Source organism: Nematostella vectensis, chromosome 5 (assembly GCF_932526225.1).
Source record: "Nematostella vectensis chromosome 5, jaNemVect1.1, whole genome shotgun sequence".
NCBI classification, from domain to species: Eukaryota; Metazoa; Cnidaria; class Anthozoa; order Actiniaria; family Edwardsiidae; genus Nematostella; species Nematostella vectensis.
The window spans coordinates 5,793,434-5,819,001 of record NC_064038.1 but is presented as its reverse complement, the minus strand read 5'-3'; the positions used below and the strand labels follow the sequence as shown (position 1 = coordinate 5,819,001).

The 25,568-nt window shown below is 40.1% G+C and overlaps 3 protein-coding genes across 4 annotated transcripts in view; 1 reads left to right on the top strand and 2 right to left on the bottom strand.

Annotated features, from left to right (window-relative positions):
* Positions 1-352: 352 nt before the first annotated feature.
* Positions 353-8,657, bottom strand: LOC5511208 (protein disulfide-isomerase like 2-1-like). Its single transcript, XM_032380429.2, has 10 exons — positions 8,357-8,657; positions 7,249-7,336; positions 6,423-6,549; positions 5,534-5,768; positions 4,747-4,834; positions 4,542-4,677; positions 3,758-4,001; positions 2,484-2,574; positions 2,062-2,194; positions 353-1,641 (listed from the first exon to the last, which is right to left on the bottom strand). Exons 1-10 carry the CDS (start codon positions 8,497-8,499, stop codon positions 932-934), a joined length of 1,995 nt encoding a protein of 664 aa, XP_032236320.2. The 5' UTR covers positions 8,500-8,657; the 3' UTR covers positions 353-931.
* A 560-nt stretch (positions 8,658-9,217) lies between these two features.
* On the top strand, positions 9,218-12,584 carry LOC5511209 (outer dense fiber protein 3). Its single transcript, XM_001631546.3, has 6 exons — positions 9,218-9,414; positions 10,282-10,392; positions 10,548-10,661; positions 10,899-11,009; positions 11,323-11,556; positions 11,975-12,584. Exons 1-6 carry the CDS (start codon positions 9,354-9,356, stop codon positions 12,109-12,111), a joined length of 768 nt encoding a protein of 255 aa, XP_001631596.1. The 5' UTR covers positions 9,218-9,353; the 3' UTR covers positions 12,112-12,584.
* Positions 12,575-25,568, bottom strand: part of LOC5511210 (cactin) — a 17,747-nt gene continuing 4,753 nt past the window's right edge. For both annotated transcript variants that reach the window (XM_048728102.1, XM_048728103.1), the window contains 14 exons: positions 24,240-24,329; positions 23,689-23,752; positions 23,337-23,471; positions 22,916-23,025; positions 21,852-22,098; positions 21,018-21,082; positions 20,113-20,151; positions 19,633-19,677; positions 18,777-18,878; positions 15,031-15,093; positions 14,607-14,690; positions 13,945-13,995; positions 13,810-13,872; positions 12,575-13,267 (listed from right to left, as the gene is read on the bottom strand). In XM_048728102.1, the coding sequence (XP_048584059.1) occupies positions 13,142-13,267; positions 13,810-13,872; positions 13,945-13,995; positions 14,607-14,690; positions 15,031-15,093; positions 18,777-18,878; positions 19,633-19,677; positions 20,113-20,151; positions 21,018-21,082; positions 21,852-22,098; positions 22,916-23,025; positions 23,337-23,471; positions 23,689-23,752; positions 24,240-24,329 (1,284 nt within the window). In that variant the 3' untranslated portion in view covers positions 12,575-13,141. The remainder of the gene's footprint in view (positions 13,268-13,809; positions 13,873-13,944; positions 13,996-14,606; positions 14,691-15,030; positions 15,094-18,776; positions 18,879-19,632; positions 19,678-20,112; positions 20,152-21,017; positions 21,083-21,851; positions 22,099-22,915; positions 23,026-23,336; positions 23,472-23,688; positions 23,753-24,239; positions 24,330-25,568) is intronic.

Below are 25,568 nucleotides of genomic sequence, written 5' to 3'. Positions count from 1 at the left end.
CATTTCCGAATAAGAGCAGGCTTGCTAGTGGTCTACGCATGCAATTGTTAACTGTATTCGCCATTTCAAAAAAGTCTTATGGACCGGCGGGACTATTTTTTCCAGGGACTTCTGGGTAAATACGTGCCTAGTAGAATGGTCGCAGGACAGTAACCCTCTCCCCTTTCTCCCAAATGGTCTTGGTAATTCTAGTCCGCGAAGCTAGTATTCTTCGACGGGTATTCTCGAAAGACAATGGGGGAAGCCCCAAATGCAGGTGCTATATTTACTGCATTTGAATTCTAAAATGTTTGGAATTTGTCAAACAAGTAAGATGAAGCGTGTGGAATCAAATTTGGCGTCATAGGCTAGCTGGTGTGTGTTTTTGTGTATTTTCTTTCCAAAGAGGTCAAACGCTAGCTCTTTACATAAATCCCTCGTCTCCTCGGATAAGGATGTCCTATAAAAGCATTTTTTGGGCTACGTCTCCCTGTCGTCGTTATTGCAATTAGGTTCCTATTATATTACTGACTACAGCAATACAACTCAAATTCATCTTACGAGACTCGAGAATGGCTTCGGCCAAAAAAATATATTTACACAATGTATGCTATAATATGTACAATTCTTCACAATTGAAAGATGAAATGTCAAAATACCATGTGAAATGGTTGTAATACGACTGCTCATAATGAATGCAGAGCATTGAATTGAAAAACGTCTATTCCTCTATCCACAGGCCCTCTCACTGCAGAGAGTGGTAGCAACCTCGTTCTCAGGGTCTTCTGGGTAATTCAGAAGTCATTAGGACGCCAATTTAAAGTTACCCATAAGGCTCTCAGAGCGTGGCTGAATCTGTGGGTAATTGAGCGACGCCCGCGTAGCATGAAGGTAAAAGCATATAAATTAAAAAATTCTGAATTATAAGATAAAATAGTCAATAGCCAATTAATTATTTTGTTGAGCTGTCAGCCTTTTTGGATGCCACTACGTCGTGCAGTTCCTTCACTAGTCGCTCAAAGGCGGGTTGCTGGTCCGCCATTTTATGTAGATCTTGTGTGACTTGGTGTAAGTCCTGAGCAACTTGATGTAGATCTTTTACAATTTCAGGCAAAGTGTCCTCTAGCTTGGCTGGGGTCGCGGTATTTTTTTCCTTATTTGGTTGAAGTGCTTTGAGCATGTTCTGCGCAACCGCTTGGATGACGTCCGCTGCCGTCGAGGCGCTGTCCGCGGGCTTGGAGTCCCGCGGTGCATCGTTTGCTTTCTCTTCTTTCTTGGACTCATTCTTTGCCGCTATATTCGCTGTCTCCGTAGAGTTAATCACAGTTTTCTCCTCCGATTCTACTTTCTTTATTATTTCCTGTAGGCTTTCCGGTTTCGTATTTTTATCTTTTGCTTTTTCGTTTGTTGCATTTTGATCCTTCTGGTCCGCTTGGCCCGCTTGGCCCGCTTGGACCTTCAAGCCGCTGTCTTTCTCTTTATCGTGTACCTCAGCCTTTGCGCCGCCTTGTATGTGTTTCACTTCGTCTTTCATGGGTTTATGGACGAATTTGATGGATTTTTGTTTTTGATTTTTCATCTTTTTCTTCTTTGGGACATCGCTGAACTTCATAGACGGATCAGCTTCCTTAACAGCATCCATAACAAAGCCCTTGATGCTTTCTGGGATTGAAAATAAGAACTTAAAATATGATAAGGAAAAAAGGGTGTAAATTGCGCTTCTTTTAGAATCAAGTCGTCCATCACGGATACGTCTATTTCTAACAAAAAGGGAAAAAAATAATTCTAGAAGTTTAGAATTCCACTGCCTGATGGCCATGAATATGAATGAATACAGTGCGAGCCTCGGTTTCAGGCGAACGGCCAACCTACAGGCTCGCAATGTAATTAAGCCTCTCTAGGGACAGACTATTTGATATTTGACGGAGGGATTGGCTGATTCGCCACCAAAAAATCGAGCAAGGCTCGGACCCTAAAAAAATCGAGCACTGAAAGACAGGAAAGATCACCACATCCTTCGGAAAAAAATCTAGCAGCAAAGCTGTCTGGGAAAAAAAATTAACAAGTATATATTTTTCTTACTTTTATTCCGGTTGTTGCCTTCAAATTCCTCGACAAACTTTCCGTCGTGGAAGAGGTAGATAGTTGGTAAGAACTTCACATTATATTTCTTGCATGTTTTCTTAGTTGCCATGTTATTTGCGGAGCAATCGACCTGAGACAAACAGAAATACAGTTTTAAATGGGATCTAAATCATCTATTGACCCAGCCAACTGTCAACGAAAAAGATATCGATATGAGGGGGAGGGGAAGGCGGGAAAAATTTTGATCAAGGACATCCCCTTCTCAAGTTTAAGACAGAATCTGTCCCTCTCCATCCCCAGGATTTCAGAAGACCCTTCCCCCTTCTATTTTAAAAAGGTTGAAAGTGGTTACAAATTTTCGGAGCCCCCCACAATATCTCTCCCAGGGTATTTAAAGTACAAAGAATGATCTCGTGTACCTTTGCTAGGCGCACTGAATTATGGGATAATATGAGTAGTTCCTTAGCGACATCCTTGTAATCTGGCGCCATCTTTTTACAGTGGAAGCACCTGGAGAGTGCAAAGAAACGTTATTGGATACGTGTGAACGATGCAAATGTTGATATTATGTAGCTAGCTAGTGAAGATATTCCGGGAGCAGAATTTTCAAAACCCACCATTTTCTAGCTTTTATTGTGTAGTTCCAGGAAATACCCATACCCCCGTCCCCCCATTGAGGGGATTAGAAATTCCGGAGGGGGGGGGGGGGGGTGTTCAAACGCCCAGGAATTTCCAGAAGGGAGGGGGGGGAATAGAATGCCCTTTTTCATTAAAAGTTACTATATTTATTTTTTTTCCAGGGGGTTGGAAATTCCTGAGGGGTGGGGGGTCATCCCTCCTCCCCCCTCAATGGGGGGTATGGATAATTTCTGGAACTACACATTCATTATCGCATCAACATGTTTACGGCGCCATGTTGAATTGTGTCCCTTCGCTTATCAACTCGGCCAAATCCCCCCTGCAAAGCCACCATTTCACACTCCCGCTCAAGTTACACAAAGTATTGACACGCGGCTCAAGCTCTAGGTATGTCTAATTATTAGAAAAGGTAATGTTAAAATTTAAATTAAAATCATCTTTGTTATCTGATCTCGCGGCTATTTTACAGTCCACACGCTTGCGCACTGCGTCCTTGTGACGGAGCAGCTTTTAGTCTCGATTTATACAGCTATTTCAAAAAACGTTGTCCAAGATCGCTCTGCCGCACGCGCCAATACCGCGAGGTAGTATGGGTAATATTAGACTTGCTCCAAGTCAACCTCAGAGTCAGTAGTCGAGCGAAGCGAGATTAAAGAAGCGAGCGAAGCGATTTTTAAACGACTTTTGTATTCATTTGTTTTAGACTATGTTTATTCTTCACTACCGGCGCAAACTCGTTAAGCGCTGTCAGAACAGCAGAACAACAGTCTATTTTATAAAGTCCAGAAAATAAAATACACATTCTGAGCAACATATTACCCATACCACCTTACGGTATAGGCGCGTACGGCTGAGCGCTTTTGGACAACGTATTTTGAAAAAGCTGTATGAATCGAGTGGATCGAGTGATTTTATTTTTTTCACAATTAGGCAGACCTAGAGCTCGCCCAACCAGCACTCGAGACTTACCCGCGTGATAAATGCAGCATAGATACATCCCAATCACCCTTCCCCCTTAAAACTCTCCTTGACGGCTGTTTCTCTCTCGACTTACCAGGGTGCATAAAAGTCCACCAAAACAAACTTATGCTTCTGGACCGCTGGCTCAAAGTTTGAGTCATCCAGCTCTAGTAACGTGGGCTCATCATCCGGGACTCCGTCGCTGGCCATGAGACTGTCGCTTGCAGAGTCAGGGTCCAGTCTTTTTTTTATCTGTTTTATCTGGGAAGGCAGGTCCTTGTTCTCGGGGTTAGGTGGGCTATCCCTCATACCGCCCTCAATGAAGTCGAATATTGCGGCTGTATAAAAGATATTTTTTTGGCTGCGATTTTCATTGTTTTGCGAACTCTCGTCGTAAATAATTTCCAACTAAACCGCGTTCTGGTTTCCGTCATTCAAACTAATTTCGGGATTATATTTGGTGTTTTTTTTTTGGTTTTCTAGTGCCTTGTGGAGAGGTAGAGTGACTGGAAGGTATTTCAGTGCTGGTCAAAAAAACTCTTTAAGGGTTTTGAAAGACGGAAACCAGAAAGTTATTTGGATAATGAAAATAGTCTATTGGTCTAGGGATGGCACTCTGTTAGAGCAACATTGCGAGAAACAGCCTCGTTCCCAGGATTTATGGGTAATGTTATAGCGTCTAATTGAGCATTACCCAGAAGACCCTTGGTTGAGCGAAAATGTTGACAGAGATATGGCGAGAAACTGGAGATGCGTGAAGTTTAGGGGTGCAATGTAACTGAGATTTTGTTAGATTTGGTTTAGCTTAAATAAATGAACCCCTTTTTTGACAAATTCTGGACCCGCCTCTGCCTGGAATAGTTTCCACAAAAACTCACATGTGTCTGGCCAATTCTCGAATGGATAAGTCTTGACCTGTTGGCTGTTGTGGTAGAGTACAACCCACGGGAAGAACTTGAGATGGGCTTCACCACACACCCCAAAAGAATCGGCGTGCCCCTTGTCACACACAACCTAAGAGAATAAAAGGTGTTGCGTTAACTTGTCACACAACACTTTGCACTCGTCAATCGAATATATTACCTTTGCAAAACGCAGTGATGGGTTGTTATCTCTCAACTGGAGCGCCGCTGTGTCGAAGAGTGGGCTCAGACGCTGGCAATCTGAACACCTGCAAGACCGAACATTGTAAAATGTGTCCTGATTCCGTGTAGAAATGAAAAAGGCCGTCTTAGTGAAGAGGTAAAGAAATAGGAATGCTGCCTTCGTAAAGTACTTTAAAATATCACTTCGTAAAGTACTTTAAAATATTTGCTGAATTGCGCGGGTAATTATACAGTGGTAATGCTTGTCATTTGCCCGACTAGTGCCGATAACTAGTGTTCTTTTCTTTTCCCACAATATATATTAGCTTATATATAGGAGATATTAATAATGCTCCACACAGCATATATATAGTAGATATTAATAATGCTTCACACAGCAGTTTTAAAATGAAAGTTTTAAACGTGCATCGATTGCTTCTTGGAGAACATACTATAAAAGAAGTTTCAAAAACTTTAGCAGGCATATTCAAATGCCCACATTGCGAAACGCTCTTCGGCAGTTCTGCGGGAGGAATTTGAAGCAATTTTGATGTGTTATCTCTTTATAGATTTCAGTGCAAGTTGCACTCAAGAATCCGTTTATTGTTATCGCACTGTGCTTACTGGGTAACCGTTATTTATTGCTGAATCCTGGTTTATCAAATTCATGTTTACAGGAAAATAAAGAAGAATACTGTCGTTTTTATTTATTCTTTGTTCTGCTCTTTGTTTAATACACACGAAGCACTGTGGGATTTTTCAAAGTGTCCGCTGACAACACTCACCAAGGCGCGTAAAAATCCACCAGTACGTATTCGTTCTTTTTGATGGTCTCGTTGAAGTTCTGGTCATTGAGGTTGAGGACCGCAGGGGATGCTGGGTCAGGCGCGGCCCCCTGGTCTTTAGAAGCCTCGTCACAAGTGTCTTTCGGCTGCATCTTGTTCTGTGGAGTGGAGTCCTGGAGCGAGTCTAGGAGATCCGGTTTTTGCACCGCGGTGTTCATGAACTTGATGATGGTCGCTACAAGTGAAACAAAAACAAAAAATCAAGTCAGATGAATTGCATTAAAAGGTCCTGGATTAAAAATCGCGGGAGAGTTACAATGTCAACGAAAATAATCCCTTTCTGATATAGAAACTTTCTGGCTGTTGGAGTTGGAACTCTCAGAGTTTCCATCCAAAACGTCCTGTGATATCTTAGTGCAATCAGGGGCGGATCTAGCTTTTCATTCAAGGGGGGTTTGCCTCAGTGACAAAGGGGGGGGGGGGGGGTAATTGTTTTTGTTCCATATGGCTTTCTGGCAGCCCAAAAGTAAACTTCAAACATTTATATCAAAGTCATTTTATAAGTATTTGAACCCTTATATCTTCACCAAAATCAAAGATATGGAAACGTAACTGCGGCTGCCAATAGCCCCATCACTATACAACTGCATAGTCAGTTTGTCTTTAAGAGTTTAAGAGTTGTTCAAAAATAAAGAAAAAGCTGGGAGTTTAAACCCCCTAAACCCTTCCCCTAGATCCGCTACTGGCAATTCGCCAGTCTCCGTTCACCAGATTCGCTAGTCTTGGTGTTGACTTTTGCCAACACGAAAACTAGAAGCCGACTTTCGAGCATCTTACGGGCACTTACGAGCAACTTACGAGTATTTGCGAGGGTTTTACGAGTACTTACGAGCATCTCTCGGTAAATCTCCGTAAAGTTTGAAAGATTTTCCCTGCGAAAAAAGTACCAGCCAGGGGAGGAAGCGAACGTTGTTATCCTTGCAGATTCTCTTGGTGTTGAACGCGTTGCAATTCACCTATAAACGTAAAGTTGTTGATAGGAAGCCTGGCCAGTGTTTGCAGTGGACAATGTGAAGGCAAGACCAGTGCGCTTAGCAGAAACATACACATGCTCGGGGATCCAGCGTACTTTGCGGGCGCTCCCAGTAGTCACTAGCACCCGTGGTCACCTGGGTCCTCGAGCATGTAACATACAAACACTGGCACGTGATCCTGTCACACAAGATCGTGCATTTTACGCGAGCAGTGTGCATATGGTCAAACACCTGTAAGTCGCGTGTCTTCATGTGTCACGAAACATTGTCTAACTTCTCTGCTAAAGCCACGTGAAAATGGCGCAAAAAATCTGCCAGCATTGCTGGCTAATTCTCGCTGACTGACCACAAGACAAAGGAAATACTAGCGAACTACCAGCAGCATCTCCTATGCTGTTCAAACAGCGGCATCACGGCTGGGCCAGCCGTCGCCAAATGCTGGCGCAAGCAGCTTTAGGAAGAGAGTGAGTAACATGAGAACTCTAACTCTCACGCTATAGCGTGACGCTATAGCGTGACTAACAAGAGTGACTGCTAAGCAGACTATGTTTCTTCCTGCTTCGCATTACCCAGGTGGGTAATTTGTGAGTACGCAAGGGATAATGGGAAGGGTTGAATCTTCCCCTTTGCGATTGGTCCTTTCTAATGACGAACAGAGATACACGCAAAGTTCTTCTTTACCTTGGCCAAACGGACAGTCGGTTGTGTCTTCGCAAGAACACTATCAGCTTGGGTGAACTCAGGGTTCAGGTTCGTACAGTGGGGACACCTATGAGAAACGTATATCTCTCATTTTTATTTTTTTTTTTAATTTGGAGGAGAGCTTCATTACAATTTTAGGCAAACCATCCATTTAGCTTTTGAGAATTATGTGTAGGGGGAGGGGGACGGGCTTTTCAGCGGAGCTTTTTTTGTTTCCACGGTTGGCTTGCATGTTCACAGTATGGGTATGCGTGATTTTTCAAAATGTCCACCCATATCCCCAAAATTTGAATGGATGGCCCCTCAATGAACTGAACTGTACGGGATAATGACTAGTTGTGATTCGAGCTAAATAGACTAATCAGACGAATGCTTTTCTAAGCGGCATTAATACGATACAACAGAGAATACGTCAATATATTTTCCAAACGTTCTAAACGTTTAGATGCGAAAATAAAATCGCACATGGAATGCTGGCGCACCTAGGAAGCTCTTGCGATAGTGAATAAAAGAGAGAGTAATGCTATAAATCCGAAAAATAACAGATCAACCAATCCGCCCAAAAATGACTTGATTTGCGTGACGTCCAACTGACATCAACACTTTTATGATCCAATATGGCCGCCTGCAGTCCGTACCGCGGTCATCACATTTTTTTAAATTCTCGCAATATCTAAAGCATTTTTATTTATCTTTTTTTTCCAGCAAATATTGATCTTGTTCTAGAACATTATTTGTGATTTCTAAGATGATTTAATCTTTACGGGCATTGATTTTTAAAGGTACACAAAATCACATTCCTAGAAAAATCTTTTACACAGTGATAATCTAAAGTAAAATAAAAATAGCTTGCGGTAGAGCACGGTTTCGTATTAGTTTTTTAGGTGGCGCAAGAGGATAGCGATAATAACGCTATCGTTACAAATCTATGTTTTACTTGTTGAAATACCAAACATGAGAAGGAGCGTGTGATGTTGATACTGGTGACAAAAATGGGATGCTAGGATAAATTTGATGATTAACCAGAGAATAATACTGACTAAAATTATGAGCGCGTTCCGCCGTGAAAATCATTATAAAAGCTTACCAAGGGACGTAGAAATCCACCAGAACCAAAGGCGAGGACTTGACAGTTTGCTCGAAGTTGTCATCGTCCAACTCCAATATTTCCCCTGTGATTAAACCAGCAAGAAATGCAAGCAACCCCAAGAGCACACAAAACGCCCGCATGATCTAAGGGGACCTTTTCTTAAGGCTCCAACGGGAAGATGTGGGTTCTCCGTAGCTGTTATGTTTGATAGTAGAAGGTTGCGATGTTTGGCACTTCTAGCAGTGATTACATGCTACGGAATTTGTTTTGTTCTTCTGACCACTTGGACACTGAAAGTACCTGTCGTATGCTTAACACATCAAGAGACCTGTTTACAACCACAGGGTTCCCATCACAGGGGTTGCTTTCAAGCGTGCAGTCTGGGGAATAATGGATAAAAAATGAAAACAGATTTTGAATAACAATCGCAGCAAAGCAATTTTTCCCCCAATGAAAAAAATATGCCCTCGTTTTTAGTAATTTTGCCCTGTATACTATTAGTATAAGCATAAGTTGTTTACAATTTATTCTAGTTGATATACTTCGTCCGAATAAAAAAGGTTTGGGATGCCTGTGGTCTTTACAAATAGTGTAATCAAATTTCCGGTGGCTAGTGATTGAAATTCCTACACAGATTTCACACAGTTACCACAACTAATCACATAGATTAGACAAACACGAGGTGCCCAAAATAAAAAAAAATGTCTAATACGAAAGAAATAGGAGGCAATAAGTATTATTTTTGTCGGGAATTGGATTTTTTGTCATTCGAACGCTGACCGGAAGCGGTACGCTTTATTTACAAGTTGCTACGTGGTGCGCGTTGCCTGGTGATAGCGTCATAGCAACAAATATCTCAAAACCATTGATTCCGACAGAGAAGCGCTTTCAAGCACAAGAACGCAGCAGAGGGAGGAAGCTAGTGTTGATTACTACACCAGGCCTGTTCTACTACAGTAAAACTCACTCTAGATCCTGATTGAAACAAGATAAAATGACTGAAACAGGCGGAGAATCAGAAACCAAACAAATTCTCATCGCAGCTCGCGAAAGAGGTGAGTTAGTTTGTGACCACGAGATTCGAAGATGTTTTATTCGAACACTTGACTTTCGATGCCAAATATTTTACAGGTTGTTCCACTAGAGGTTATTATTTAGAAATTATACCTTCCTATGTAAACTTGACACCAGTGTGTATTAGATTATAATTCAGATGAGTATTTTTCTTTGAATGAAACTCGAACTCAAATTATCTCTAAATGGCTTCCTGCACCGAGCCGGTTTCGTCTATCAATTTTTGCTGTTATTGTAGCGTAACCTAGTGTATTGACATTGCTAAAGAAACCGTGGCCCAGTGTCCTGTTGTCAGAGTTCCTGTTCGCTGCGACTATTAAGATAATTATTAAATTCTCGCAAGTTATTTATGATCATAAACATTCATCTTCATATTCTGTGAGTTGAAACTCGTTTATAAATAAACACTGTTATCGAGCTTATTGCTGAATATTATCTACTTGTTCAGAGTGTGTTTTATTTCTAGACATTTGTCTCGAAGCGTTTTGGATTGAATTAGCTGCGCACCCGATGTTTTTGAGACATAATCAACTTTCTAAAGTGGAAATCTCTCGATCCTTGCCAATCAAAAGCGGACTTTCTAACCATCACTGGTTCATTTTCTTGTAGGCAAATTTCTCTTCTTAAATCAGGTATCAAGTCTGGCAATAAGAGATTAAAGTCGAACACGGCCCAAGGGAAAGTTTATAAATTTTTCACAGCTTGATATCTATACAATTATTAGAATATACTACAAATGTCAGTCTTGCAGTTACTGGTTTGCTACATAGTATAAGCTAAAAATTGTAATGGGTATATGGTGTAGCTGGTTTCTCCTGATATTCATGTTTGGAATTATGTAATTTTAGGCCCGGGTCCTGGTAGATATGGCCTGCCGTCGACATGCGGTTTTCCCGAACACGATTTCACGAAAAACAGAGCACCAGCATATTCATTTGGTACAAGGCTAGAAAACTCAAGTAAGTAAAAACTGTGATCTTATTTTATTTGTTTAATCTTATTTTGAAGTGAGAAGAAGCCGTTTTAACTAAATGTCATGTAATGTTGACAATCCGTTGCCAAGCGACAGTACAAGTATAATTCGATCTCAATGAATGAAACGTTTTATTCGCAGTGTTTAAAAAGGATTGTAGCCCCGGACCTGGATATAGAATCGATCCATCCATCACGAAACATGGAAAAGACGGAACGCCAAGCTACTCAGTCCTCGGGAGGCAAAGAGATCCAAGTAAGTTTACAAATTGAGTAATATAAAACCCACGCGAATGCTGGCATCTGAATGTCTTTTATCATGAAACCATTCAAGTGCTAAATCGTCTTTGTTCGGCTCAATGATTAGTCCAATTTCATGAATTAATGATAACAGGATAAGCCTGTTTTTGAGTTAATTGGGAGGTTGTTTCATCACGAAAAGGGAAAAAAATAATTCTCGGTCTGATTGTGATGTTTTTTTTTTTCATGTTAGACACATTCAAGACCCCTGCCCCTGGCGCGTATTCGCCTGAGAAAGTCCATCCGCAGGGAGAGCGGCACGCACCGGCCTATTCCATGGGTGGCAGGACACGATATAGGAAACGTAAGTAAAAATAACTATTGCAGTTTGTTTTTACCACTTACAGAGAGCGCAATTCATATGTAAATTGGTTGTATGGGTTTAATTGGGTTCTGTTTCACGTTCACTTGGCAGTTTTACCAAGCTAATGAGTTATATTAAAATTGACTAGTTTTAAAAGGAAATTGTTGTCATGGAGGCACAGTGTTTTTAATTTGTGCTAAGACAAAACAAAAGTATATCTTTCTACGATTAGTTACAGACATTAAAAGTTACATTCTTCTTTCTATCAGTTACAAACATTATTCTTACATTATTTTTTATACTCTTTTTGTAGGAGACGCCTCCCCCTCACCAAACGCCTACAATCTTCCCCAACTCCTCGGCCCCAAAGTTCCAAACAAGTATTCTTCTGCGTCATACTCTATGACTGGTCGAGCTACTACCGGTAGCTTCTCTGAGGATCTGGCCAAAGCCCCTGGACCTGGCAAATATAACACAACAATTCCCAACACATACAAGAACCGACAGCCACAGTATTCAATGCTTGGCAGGAGCTACATGCCTGGAGGTATGTGTTAACGAATGCATAATAATAGGGGCATGATTACATGATTTGTTGAGCCATCACAAGTCAAGATTTTGTTTCTAAAACATATTTCACATGTTATTACTGGCTTTAAAGCAAACTGATGTTTATGTAACAGTTTTTCTGCTATTCATTATTGGTAGTTAAAGCATCTTGTCCTTGATCACAAGGTTCTTAATTTTCCTTGCCGGTGCGATAGAAACATAGGAGGGCCTGATATTCAGGTTACTGCCAGTTGTGGTCCCATTCTTTGCAAAACGCTTGCTATGCAAACTATTGCTTGCAGTGTTTCTTAATCGTCTTCCAGTCGAAGTAGTTCTTCCCAACCTTGATGGTCTATATTCTGTGTGAAGACTGTTAGATGGACTTTAGTCTCACAATGTGCTCATTTGTTTTGCAGACAGTACAAAGAAACCCGGGCCTGGTGCTCACAGTCCAGAGAAAGTCTACATCAACAAACACCAAGCGCCAAAGATCTCTCTTGGAATCCGCCATAGCGAATTCATCACCCCGCTTATCATCGATGTATCAGATTAAACATATATACAAATTAATTTTTCATTTTAAAACCCTGGATTTTCTGTATTTACACAAATTTTAACTTTACTTTTACCCATAGCATCACTTTTAACATTTTTTATTTTGTTATTTTGGAGATCTTTGAAGTAGAATTTTGGGAACTGGGCTCAATGTCCTACTTCAAAAATTTTGGTAACTGGTTTACTCTTTAACTCTTAATTCTAGGATTTGCATAGAGCTACATAAGTATAAGCAAATATATGTGTGGAAATCAATTTTATTGTCAGAAAAATTGACATTATTTAGTATAGAAATGGATTGCCAAAGGATAAGGGATTAGAGACATTACATTTATTCTATCTACACAATTTCTGTCTAATGCATTCAAGATATTGAATGGATACAGTTGTTTTAATTAAACAGGCTTTACTGACTTCCTTACTTGTAACATACCTGAGAGCTTTACACAAATAAACAATTGTGACAATTAAGAATTTGTTTATTGTGATATCACTTCCTGGGGATGACATAAAAAGAGATGTCTTAAATAATGTAGATCTTTGTTATTTTGTTTATCATGCAATAATAATACAGCAGTTTATTCGTAAGGACACTTGCAAAATAACAATCTACAAATGAAGTCTGGTAGGTTATTGTTGATATTTGATTGAAAATGTCTTGGTTACTAGTTTGAATTAGCTGATGGAAATTGATGCTTGTGTGACTTAGCGTTAAGAGGGATCATAAAATGGCAGCATGATCGGCCTTTAATGGGGCATTTCACATTGTTATATAATACAAGGTGTAAAACTGCAGAGAATATTTTCATTTCGACAAAGTCTAATAAATAGGAACTAGTTTTTCTTATAGATTATACAACTGAGAGCCTCTTAGACTATTCTGTAAACTTGAGTGAAAATACAGTTTCTAAAGATGCAATTTTTAAAATCCGTATCTGAGGAAAGAGAGCGCTTGATTCTTGTGTCGTTAAGCTGGAGAGTTTATTGTAGTTATATGTTGCACTTTGGCGTGAGCACCTGTTCTGGTACTAGCGTCTGTATCTGTATCGCTTGAAATGGAACCACAACTGAAAGATATTGTTTTGGAACTGGCAGCGGAAGCCATGTCTGTGCGAATACTCCCATTCTCTGTTCACGACTTTGAAAGCAATATCCTAGAACAAGATACAGTAATAATCAGCAGAAAAAAACATTGTGCTGTGTTTGCTATTATCAGTAATAATCAGCAGAAAAAACATTGTGCTGTGTTTGCTATTATAAGTGGTAAAACTTAGTCAAAGATTCATTAACATGAAAAGCATATACAGTAAGTCCCAGGAATTCTCCCCTCCCCAAGTAAATGCCTACAAACACTAATAATCTTGGGATATAAACTGGAGAGGTTGTGAAAATGTAACAGGAAAATAGGGTGTTTTAGTTTTACAGCTCTATACACCACAACACCCTCAATTATAACATGGATTTCTGCCATTCTCAAGTTAACGAAGAGGTACCATATGATCTAAATGAAACTTTGTTTTTTTTTCATGTCCTGAGACGAAAATTTGGCAGAGTCGAATTCCAATTTTTGGTGTATTCTGTTTTTTGGAAGTAGTATTTTGGTCCTACTTATGACTACGATACTTTCTGAGCGTTCACACCGTCAATCCAGTCACAGCATTGCCCACCTTAAAACTGGACAAAGACTATTTCTAACCTCATAAGGGGGCCCTGCATGGAACCGAAGGATGGCGAAATCTTTGGTATCTGAGCAAGGCTCCTGGAGAATCAAGAAAAAGTTAAAACTAAATCATTAAATGATTTAGTAGCTAAATTATTTCTCTTCACTTACCAAGTAATATTCTGGCGCCACAGTCTTGTCGATCAAATCAGGATAAAAAATCTAAAAGATAAATAAAGATGAGCACCAAGTAAACTCTGTGATGAATATAAACAATCGGCGATTGATAAAATGATTTCTTAATCAGGTATATACACAATATGCTATTTTTCAAATGAAAACACTAAAATTCCTCCCCCCCCCCCCTATTCAATGTTGAGGACTAAGGTTGCAGGTGTCAGAATACAACATTGAAAGGGAGGGAGGGGCCCCTAGGAAAGGGGGGGTGGGGTACAAAGGAGTTAAACTAGAAATATGACGTGAACACATGGAAAGCATTTATAGGTGCTAGGTTGAGAAAAAAATAAGTATGGTCACCAATTTGTGTAAAACACTACAAATATGCAAACATGTTTTGACCCAGCAGTCTGATTTTAAACTGCAATACAGGTGAGTAGCCAGGTTTTGTTTGGGGATGGGTGGGATTGATAGGTAAAGATGTGGTGTGTAAAAATTTTCTGCAAAAGATTTAGCGATTGTTCATAATGGTGAGCCTACTTTTTGGTTATCAAGAAGGAAAGGGGGGAGGGGGGTTGGTGAAACACCCCCTGAGCCCACCAATAGCCATCGGCCTGTGTTATTTAGAAAAGAAGAGTTATAGTGATGATACCTACATTGAATTTGTAGCCTTGTACGATTTTAGGCGGTGGGTTGTCACTGTCGTAATGAGTTTGGTTGTACTTGTTCCACTCATAACCCTAAACAAACACAGTCATGTTGATCAGTACACAACACCTTTAATTTTATTTACAAATAAGACGCATTAGGGTGTCGGGGGCTATTTGAAGATTCCTTAATAAGAACTGACCCACTTTTTGGCTGCCAGGGAGGAGGGGAGCAAGCACAAAATATATTCTTTATACAGAGTTTTAATAGTTTTTCATTGCAAAGTGTTGTACTATTTCTGAGCAGGCTATGCAGCTATGTAAGGGCCACAAACATCCGATGAGAATGCCTGTAGCCCCATAGCTAAGCATAGTTCGATATGCATCAAACGGTGAGTCCTATATGAGAGCTTCTGTTGTAGAGAGGGCTTACCGTGTGCACTCTGTTGAAGAATCTTGGTTTGCGAGGTCGGTACTTGTCTTCCCATAGATACGCCTGAGAAAAATAATGATATTACTTAACCTTTTCGACCATAGAATTAATGACTCATCGTGGAGTCTTCATTGCCGTAAGAGACATACAGCAGCCTTGATGAATCTGTTTGATCAGTGTGAGACAGAGATCTATTATTTCATTTGTGTGACATGTACTATGGGAAAGATGTAATGATTGAGACATACTTTTCCTCAGAGGGGGGATGAAGGGGTACAGGGAGGGGGCCGAACTTATGTATGAGGGTACAAGGCTTGGACCTATATTTTGTAGTAGGGGTACAGGATGTGGACCTATCTTTAGTATGAGGGGTACAGGGTGTGAACCTATCTTAAGTATGAGGGGTACAGGGTGTGGACCTATCTTTAGTATGAGGGGTACAGGATGTGGACATATCTTTAGTATGAGGGGTACAGGATGTGGACATATCTTTAGTATGAGGGGTACAGGATGTGGACCTATCTTTAGTATGAGGGGTACAGGGTGCGGACCTATCTTTAGTATGAGGGGTACAGGATGTGGACCTATCTTTAGTATGAGGGGTACAGGATGTGAACCTATCTTTAGTATGAGGGGTACAGGGTGTGGACCTATCTTTAGTATGAGGGGTACAGGGTGTGGACCTATCTTTAGTATGAGGGGTACAGGGTGTGGACCTATCTTTAGTATGAGGGGTACAGGGTGTGGACCTATCTTTAGTATGAGGGGTACAGGATGTGGACCTATCTTTAGTATGAGGGGTACAGGGTGTGGACCTATCTTTAGTATGAGGGGTACAGGGTGTGGACCTATCTTTAGTATGAGGGGTACAGGGTGTGGACCTATCTTTAGTATGAGGGGTACAGGGTGTGGACCTATCTTTAGTATGAGGGGTACAGGGTGTGGACCTATCTTTAGTATGAGGGGTACAGGGTGTGGACCTATCTTTAGTATGAGGGGTACAGGATGTGGACCTATCTTTAGTATGAGGGGTACAGGGTGCGGACCTATCTTTAGTATGAGGGGTACAGGATGTGGACCTTTCTTTAGTATGAGGGGTACAGGGTGTGGACCTATCTTTAGTATGAGGGGTACAGGATGTGGACCTATCTTTAGTATGAGGGGTACAGGGTGTGGACCTATCTTTAGTATGAGGGGTACAGGGTGTGGACCTATCTTTAGTATGAGGGGTACAGGATGTGGACCTATCTTTAGTATGAGGGGTACAGGGTGTGGACCTATCTTTAGTATGAGGGGTACAGGGTGTGGACCTATCTTTAGTATGAGGGGTACAGGATGTGGACCTATCTTTAGTATGAGGGGTACAGGGTGTGGACCTATCTTTAGTATGAGGGGTACAGGGTGTGGACCTATCTTTAGTATGAGGGGTACAGGGTGTGGATCTATCTTTAGTATGAGGGGTAGAGGGTGTGGACCTATCTTTAGTATGAGGGGTACAGGGTGTGGACCTATCTTTAGTATGAGGGGTACAGGGTGTGGACCTATCTTTAGTATGAGGGGTACAGGATGTGGACCTATCTTTAGTATGAGGGGTACAGGGTGCGGACCTATCTTTAGTATGAGGGGTACAGGATGTGGACCTTTCTTTAGTATGAGGGGTACAGGGTGTGGACCTATCTTTAGTATGAGGGGTACAGGGTGTGGACCTATCTTTAGTATGAGGGGTACAGGATGTGGACCTATCTTTAGTATGAGGGGTACAGGGTGTGGACCTATCTTTAGTATGAGGGGTACAGGATGTGGACCTATCTTTAGTATGAGGGGTACAGGGTGTGGACCTATCTTTAGTATGAGGGGTACAGGGTATGGACCTATCTTTAGTATGAGGGATACAGGATGTGGACTTATCTTAAGTATGAGGGGTACAGGGTGTGGACCTATCTTTAGTATGAGGGGTACAGGATGTGGACCTATCTTAAGTATGAGGGGTACAGGTTGAGTCATATCTTTATACGAGGGGTACAGGGTGTGGACCTATCTTTAGTATGAGGGGTACAGGGTTGAGTCATATCATTATATGAGGGGTACAGGGTGTGGACCTATCTTTAGTATGAGGGGTACAGGGTTGAGTCATATCATTATATGAGGGGTACAGGGTGTGGACCTATCTTTAGTATGAGGGGTACAGGATGTGGACCTATCTTAAGTATGAGGGGTACAGGGCGGAGTCATATCTTTATATAAGGGGTACAGGATGTGGACCTATCTTAAGTATGAGGGGTACAGGATGTGGACCTATCTTTAGTATGAAGGGTACAGGATTAGGACCTATCTTTAGTATGAGGGGTACAGGGTGTGGACCTATCTTTAGTATGAAGGGTACAGGATGTGGACCTATCTTTAGTATGAGGGGTACAGGATGTGGACTTATCTTTAGTATGAGGGGTACAGGATGTGGACCTATCTTTAGTATGAGGGGTACAGGATGTGGACCTATCTTTAGTATGAGGGGTACAGGATGTGGACCTATTTTTAGTATGAGGGGTACAGGATGTGGACCTATCTTTAGTATGAGGGGTACAGGATGTGGACCTATCTTAAGTATGAGGGGTACAGGATGTGGACCTATCTTTTGTATGAGGGGTACAGGGTGTGGACCTATCTTTAGTATGAGGGGTACAGGGCGGAGTCATATCTTTAGTATGAGGGGTACAGGGTGGAGTCATATCTTTAGTATGAGGGGTACAGGGTATGGACCTATCTTAAGTATGAGGGGTACAGGATGTGGACCTATCTTAAGTATGAGGGGTACAGGATGTGGACCTATCTTTAGTATGAGGGGTACAGCATGTGGACCTATCTTAAGTATGAGGGGTACAGGATGTGGACCTATCTTTAGTATGAGGGGTACAGGATGTGGACCTATCTTTAGTATGAGGGGTACAGGGTGTGGACCTATCTTTAGTATGAGGGGTACAGGGTGTGGACCTATCTTAAGTATGAGGGGTACAGGGTGTGGACCTATCTTTAGTATGAGGGGTACAGGGTGTGGAACTATCTTAAGTATGAGGGGTACAGGGTGTGGACCTATCTTTAGTATGAGGGGTACAGGATTTGGACCTATTTTTAGTATGAGGGGTACAGGATGTGGACCTATCTTTAGTATGAGGGGTACAGGATGTGGACCTATCTTAAGTATGAGGGGTACAGGATGTGGACCTATCTTTAGTATGAGGGGTACAGGGTGTGGACCTATCTTTAGTATGAGGGGTACAGGATGTGGACCTATCTTTAGTATGAGGGGTACAGGGCGGAGTCATATCTTTAGTATGAGGGGTACAGGATGTGGACCTATCTTTAGTATGAGGGGTACAGGGCGGAGTCATATCTTTAGTATGAGGGGTACAGGATGTGGACCTATCTTTAGTATGAGGGGTACAGGATGTGGACCTATCTTAAGTATGAGAGGTACAGGATGTGGACCTATCTTTAGTATGAGGGGTACAGGGTGTGGACCTATCTTTAGTATGAGGGGTACAGGGTGTGGACCTATCTTTAGTATGAGGAGTTCAATGCAGTATATTTTTCTTGTACAAGAGGCACAAGGCGGGTACATTTTGTATGAGGGATCCAGAGTGCAGATAACCTTTGATTTGACGGGAAAGAGTTATGGTCATACTTTTAATGATATTGGGGATATTGGCTGGTGTCGTATCTTTTAAGAGGGGTGTAAGGGGAGGGCACACCTTTTGTGTGATGGGTACAGGTACGTTAAATGCTTCTTCATCTGGGCCCATCCCTCTGTTTTCTTCTTGAGTGACAAGGGCTGACGGCTCAATCAATTTGTCCTTCAGAAAACCAAAAACATATTCAATCAATAAGCAGTAAATTCTGGACTGTGAATTATTACTATATATTTTTTTTTTACTAAAATAGGCTTACCACTGACTGACTATTATAACAGTCACACTTAGGCTACACAGGCTTACCACTGACTGACTATTATAACAGTCACACTAAGGCTACACAGGCTTACCACTGACTGACTATTATAACAGTCACACTTAGACTACACAGGCTTACCACTGCCTACAGTATTATAACAGTCACACTTAGGCTACACAGGCTTACCACTGACTGACTATTATAACAGTCACACTTAGACTACACAGGCTTACCACTGACTGACTATTATAACAGTCACACTTAGACTACACAGGCTTACCACTGACTGACTATTATAACAGTCACACTTAGACTACACAGGCTTACCACTGACTGACTATTATAACAGTCACACTTAGACTACACAGGCTTACCACTGACTGACTATTATAGCAGTCACACTTAGACTACACAGGCTTACCACTGACTGCCTATTATAACAGTCACACTTAGACTACACAGGCTTACCACTGACTGCCTATTATAACAGTCACACTTAGACTACACAGGCTTACCACTGACTGACTATTATAACAGTCACACTTAGACTACACAGGCTTACCACTGCCTACAGTATTATAACAGTCACACTTAGACTACACAGGCTTACCACTGACTGACTATTATAACAGTCACACTTAGGCTACACAGGCTTACCACTGACGCAGTGCCTCCCATGATGACTTCATGCCTTAACATCATCTGTCAATCATTCAAAAAAAACCTTACAATGCCACACTTCTTTACATTTTGTCAACTGTCAAAAACTGTTTTTGGTGATTTGCAATAAAAAACTATTTGACATTTTTTATCTGAAACCCTTTTTTCCATTATGCAATTAGCTTTGCAATTGAAAATATAATGATAAATTTAGATAGGATGTTCTATACGATTTCTATGCATTAAAGAAGGCCAATCACGCCATCATTTTACCATACCCTGCACATTACAGAATCACATAACGCATCCATTTCCATCGGCTAGTTTTTAATTAAAAGTAACTTAGCAATATAGTAACTTAGTAATTATAGTAAACTGAACATCAGACTTCAATTGTTGGCGATTATTTGAAATTTTCCTTGCATATAGGCATAGCAAAGGAGTGGCTCCCTGATGTTCTTTAAAATATATGCTTACCAGTTTTTCCAAGTCCTCCTCAGGGTTCACAATCAAATGCTGAAAAGAACATCATTACATTTATATAAACTCTCAATGGTGGCTGAACTAGAGATAAACCATCATAAGAATCAAGAGATAAGAATTATTTTATCACAAAAGTGATGATACTTTTTATATAGGGACTTGCTTTAAGCAAGCTGTCATTCGTCATTTGACTTCACTGGGTGCAGAGCTCCACAGAGAAAGGCCAAAAAGACTGTTAAATGAGCCGATAACACCGACTTCTAAAGTAACTGATAACACACCATTGAAGAAAACAGTCTCCTCAACAATTTTTTCTTGTAACAGAGCTTAAAATATGAGGATAAGATAGGTTTTGAAGTGATGAATATTTCAAATTTCTTGTTTGTAGGAGCACACAAACTATAACCAATAACATTTCAAATGAGCGTGCGCATGCTGTTTTTATTTTTCAATACAAACAAGTGTGTGCTGTGTTTGATTTTTTTTAATGGCACTTTTTGTTCTTGTTTTTGTAGAGAATTGACTCCAAACACTTCCCCAAATATGCCTTATAGTTCTTCAAGATTCTTTTTTTAGTTTAAAATTGTCATAGTTAGTTGTTAGGCTTTACTTTTTTGCTATGTTTTCTTCTGGCTGTTTTAGAGGTCCACACTCAAAAAAGTCTAGTTGTGGATGACAATGACTTGTGTGAGAGCTTGCAAAAAAGGTGGCAGAGCTATCCCTTTTATAGCATACATTCTTGTTTAACAATCAAACCTCTCTTGGTTAATAGGTGATGTATCCAGATTGTTCTTGATTGCTATGATTCAAGCATGAGGTCTGATTGTTGAAACTCAAGCATGAAGTCTGACTGTGTTAAGGTGAGGAAGGGGTTAATATATTTATCCCTTAATACAAACCTCCTCCACATCGCTGTTCTTTAGGAGTCTTGGACTGTATTTACCAGCCTCATATGCTGTATAACCTGCAGATATCAGGACAAATAGCACATACATAATTCTGGAATAGGTATCTTTCCAACAACATCATCAACAACAACAACAACAACAACAGATAGGTATTTTCACAACAACAACAGATGCATCTCTTAATAACAACAAAAACAACAGATGCATTTCTTCACAAAAACAATAACAACAACAGATGAGTCTCTTCGCAACAACAACAAAAAACAACATGAACAAAAGATAGGTCTCTTCACAACAACAACAACAACAAATATTGGTACTAAAGATGAAAACAATTCAGTTTAACAACTTAAACATTTTTGTTGCAACTGTGTAACATATTTTGATGCTACAATAAAAAAAAAACTCAAAGTGATAAATAAGTTTATTTTCTTATTCTATTGTTTATGATTATCAACAACAACAACAGATAGGTCTTTTCACAACAATAACAACAACAGCAACAACATCAACAACAACAACAGATGTGTCTTTTCACAACAACAACATGAACAAAAGATAGGTCTTTCCACAACAACAACAATAACAAATACTGGTACTCAAGATAAAAACAATTCAGAAGGTTAAACTTTTACAACTTAAACATTTTTGTTGCAACTGTCCAACTCAAAGTGATAAATACGTTTATTTTCTTATTCTGTTGTTGATGCTTTTCTAATATTTTAAATATATATTATTTTACCCTTTTCGTTATTGTTTATCCCTTATATTTTTCTTACCCCCCTCTCCCTACGCTTTTCTCCAATTTTCCCCCTTATAACTCACCCTCTTCCATTAAGTCCTCCTCAGAGAACAACTTTATGGCTTGTTCTCCCTCCTGGGACTCTGCCGCCTCCTCCTCCTCCTCATCTTTCTCGTCACGCCAGGTACTAGTGGACGCCTGCTCTGGCTCAATCTCTCTTCCTGGCTGTGGTGACGCATCCTTTTGGGTCGTCTGGTCAGGAGTAGGGCTCTGTTCCTCTTCGTCCTCTGACAATGAGATCTCACCAGATGAGCTTGGTTTCTCAGATTTCTGAAGAAAAGATTCAAGACCCTCAAAAAGATGCAAATTTGCTTTTTTATCTATCTGCCCTCATTAGCCAGACATGTAATACAAACTAAGTTTACAACTAACGGAATAGAAATGAGATGACAATAGTTTATTAATGTTTAGTATTTGTATAGTGTACAATGAAATGAACTTCATATGTGACTGACTTTAATTGTCAGTAAGTAGATAAGTGACAGTCTTTTACACATATTTTAGGTGTTCATTGCTTTACAAGTCACGCTTAAACTTATATCAACACAAGGTACCATCAACCCCCATGAAATTTCTGCATCCACCATTGGTGTACCATATTTACCTGGGTGTAAGCCACACTTTTTTCACTCCAAAATGACCGTCAAAATTAGAGTGCATCTTATACGCAGAATGCCACTTTTTATAATTTGGATGGAACAAAGTTAAAGCCGATTGTGATTTTCAAACGTATGACGATGCCAAAGGTAAAGGACAGTCACAGTGTTGTTCCTCATGGAAACACTTTGGTTTTAGTTCGATTGAATCATTCACTGCAAATTTGCTTTTTGCAGCATTTCTTTCTGGAATTGCTGTAGCACACAATGCAAGTTATAAACATTTGAATATTGATTTTTTTTACTATTTTAAGCTCAAAATTCTGGATGCGTCTTATACGCGGGTGTGTCTTATATGCGGGTAAATACAGCATGGCTATCAGCTTGACTACCTTCTACTGACATACTAATTAATCTGGCATTTCAATAGGTGCTGCATTGTTATAGTTAAGTAGTGTAGCAGCAGCGAGAAGATTCCCCTCTCTTCTTACCTCTTGTTTGAGCTGTAGAAGCTTATGCTTAAGCATGGACTGATGCTTCTCTCGTAGTCTGGCTTTTGCCATGTATGCCTTTAGTTGTTGGAGCAGGGATTCCCAGTAGCCTGAATGGAAGAAAAGAAAGGAAGTGTTACTCCACCATGTTATACAGCCATAGGCTAAATTACTCTTTACAATTGTATAAGGTCTTATCCTGACTGCTATGGTACTTTATTTAAGGCAAATTGTACTGCACCACAGTTAACATGAAAAACAAATGTGTTAGCCTCTGTTTACCACAATGCAAAATACACAAGTGTGGGAGTATTCATTTTTTATCAGCTATATTATAAAATTAAATTCGTTAAATTATAAATCCGTAATTTTAGATATTTTTTTCAAGATTTCAATATTCCAATATTGAACAAAAACCTACCAATGTCTACCGCATCACCACTGGAGATCTTCTGAAAGATCTGCTTTTCCAGTGCAATAAGTTGTGAGTATGTTTTCCCCTTGAAGATTTTATCCACATCAGAATGCACAGCGGTATGGATACTCTCTCTTCTGTCTGCAAGGTGATATGACAAAACTAGAATTTTGAACTTTGAAAGAACAGGGCAATGATTTTGCTAATAATTATTAGCTAATTTGTGTGTCAGATGGGTGCTCTGAAGTTCAAAACTTAAACAATAAGGGAAACTTTAAAGGGATTCTTTACAAGAGCATTTTCAGTGCATAAGGTCCACTTGACCAATTCCTTGTTCTCCAAAGTATGTATGACAAACCATTGTAATTCTCAGTCTGTTTCCTCAGCTTCTTGATCTCATCTTTACAAATGATTGTTATGTCCTGTAAAAAAAAGAGGAAGTAGCAAGATGAGTTATATAAAATGAGTTATAACTTGGAAATAACCACCTGTCAATACGATGCCTTATTCCATGCCCTATTCTCAGCCTTGTACACTAAGGGGGGGGGGGGGGGGGGGGGTTGGAGGGCACTCGGTCTAAGATATGATACACAGGGGGCTGGGCTAGGGGGGAACTGTTTGTATTCATTTCTAGCGGTACTTGATGTCATACCCAGGTAACCAAGCCTCCAAACCACAAATCTTGGTGAACCTCCCCCTAAATCCTATTCAAAGAAAGCGTGTCACATGGTGGATAGGAAAACTATAACATATTAAAGAATTCTTTTTTTAAATGCATGTACCCTTTGTCTAGCTTTCTAGCAAATACATGGGATTACTGGCTAATTAAAAGGACGCCCCCAAACCCCCACAAGCTTTGCCACTTCTTAATAGTCCCTAAGCTAAGACAGTTTTTACAAGCTAACATACCTGCCAATACTCGGCATTTTTACCCTGGTCCATTTCAAGGTACACCTTAATATCCTCCAGCAAATCCTCAAGATCTGATTGGGTCAAGCCCTAAACACGAGATAGATATTGCTAGATATTTAATGTCCTCAAGATCTGATTGCTCTACACACAAGACAGATACAGAGGCATTTAGTATCCTCAAAATCTGATAGGTCAAGCCCTACACACAATAAATATAGAGGCATTATTATCCTCAGATATCTGATTGGGTTAAACCAGGGTTCAAAATAATTCTTTTTAAATTTGCTACATTTTGCCAGCTTTGTGGATTTTGGTGGGGAAAAAGCCTACATACTTAAAATAAGAAGGGGATACAGAAAAAAGAGCCAGCAGCCAGAAAACAAGCTGGCGGCTATTTTGCACCCTGTTAAACCCTACACACAAGATAAATGTAGAAGTACTGTATTCAATATCCTCAATATCTGATTGGTTAAGTTTCCTACACATATTATACATTAAATAAAGGAGTTATTTTATATAAAAAAGCACTGACTTCAAAGCAGCAGATAAATTTTAGCTCTCATAGATTTCTCCTAAAATAAAAACAAACATATTTGTAGCAATTGCCCGCAATAAACATCTCGCATGGGTTTACAAATAGGTTAAAAGTCCCCAACTATAACTATAGTTACCGTAAATGACCTAATAAACGCCCCCTATCTAAAGAGCGCCTCTGATCTAATGAACGCCCTCCTAACCTTAGAAGTTTGCAATGAACGCCCCTCTCTATTAAACACCCCCCTCCCCCACCCCCTTCCCTGTCAACTTAAAAACAAATGACATAGGAATTCCAAAAATATAAATGGTAATTTAATTGCCATTTTGCTTAATCAACACTGTCAAGTTCAACGTCAAGTTCAATATGAGGGTACCACTCTCTAACGTTCCTGATAATAATAATAATAATAATAATAATAATAATAATAATAATAATAATAATAATAATAATAATAATAATAATAATAATAGTAGTAGTAGTAGTAGTAGTAGTAGTAGTAGTAGTAGTAGTAGTAGTAGTAGTAATAATAATAATAATAATAATAATAATAATAATAATAGTTTATTACGACACTCTCGCAGACAAAAGTCTGAATTACAGTGAAGGGTCCTGCACGCCACAACATCACTGAAATCGCACACTAACTATTGATCTCATTGCTTAGGATGTCAGCAATTTTCTATTGTCTTGTCCTCGCAGTGTAGCATCCAGGAATAACAAGGTAAACTTCTAGTTTCCGTTTACCGCATACTTACCATAAAATCATTGCATTCGTTGCACGGTAAACA

What these genes read in the sequence shown, in the direction of transcription:
- LOC5511208 (XM_032380429.2), bottom strand. Translation starts at nt 8,499, where the DNA reads ATGCGGGCGTTTTGTGTGCTCTTGGGGTTGCTTGCATTTCTTGCTGGT. An exon ending in GTGGATTTCTACGTCCCTTG is followed by an intron (nt 7,337 to 8,356) that starts GTAAGCTTTTAT and finishes CGTTTCTCATAG; the next exon opens with GTGTCCCCACTGTACGAACC. An exon ending in GTGGATTTTTACGCGCCTTG is followed by an intron (nt 4,835 to 5,533) that starts GTGAGTGTTGTC and finishes TCGGTCTTGCAG; the next exon opens with GTGTTCAGATTGCCAGCGTC.
- LOC5511209 (XM_001631546.3), top strand. Translation starts at nt 9,354, where the DNA reads ATGACTGAAACAGGCGGAGAATCAGAAACCAAACAAATTCTCATCGCA. An exon ending in TACAAGGCTAGAAAACTCAA is followed by an intron (nt 10,393 to 10,547) that starts GTAAGTAAAAAC and finishes TTTTATTCGCAG; the next exon opens with TGTTTAAAAAGGATTGTAGC. An exon ending in CGGGAGGCAAAGAGATCCAA is followed by an intron (nt 10,662 to 10,898) that starts GTAAGTTTACAA and finishes TTTTCATGTTAG; the next exon opens with ACACATTCAAGACCCCTGCC.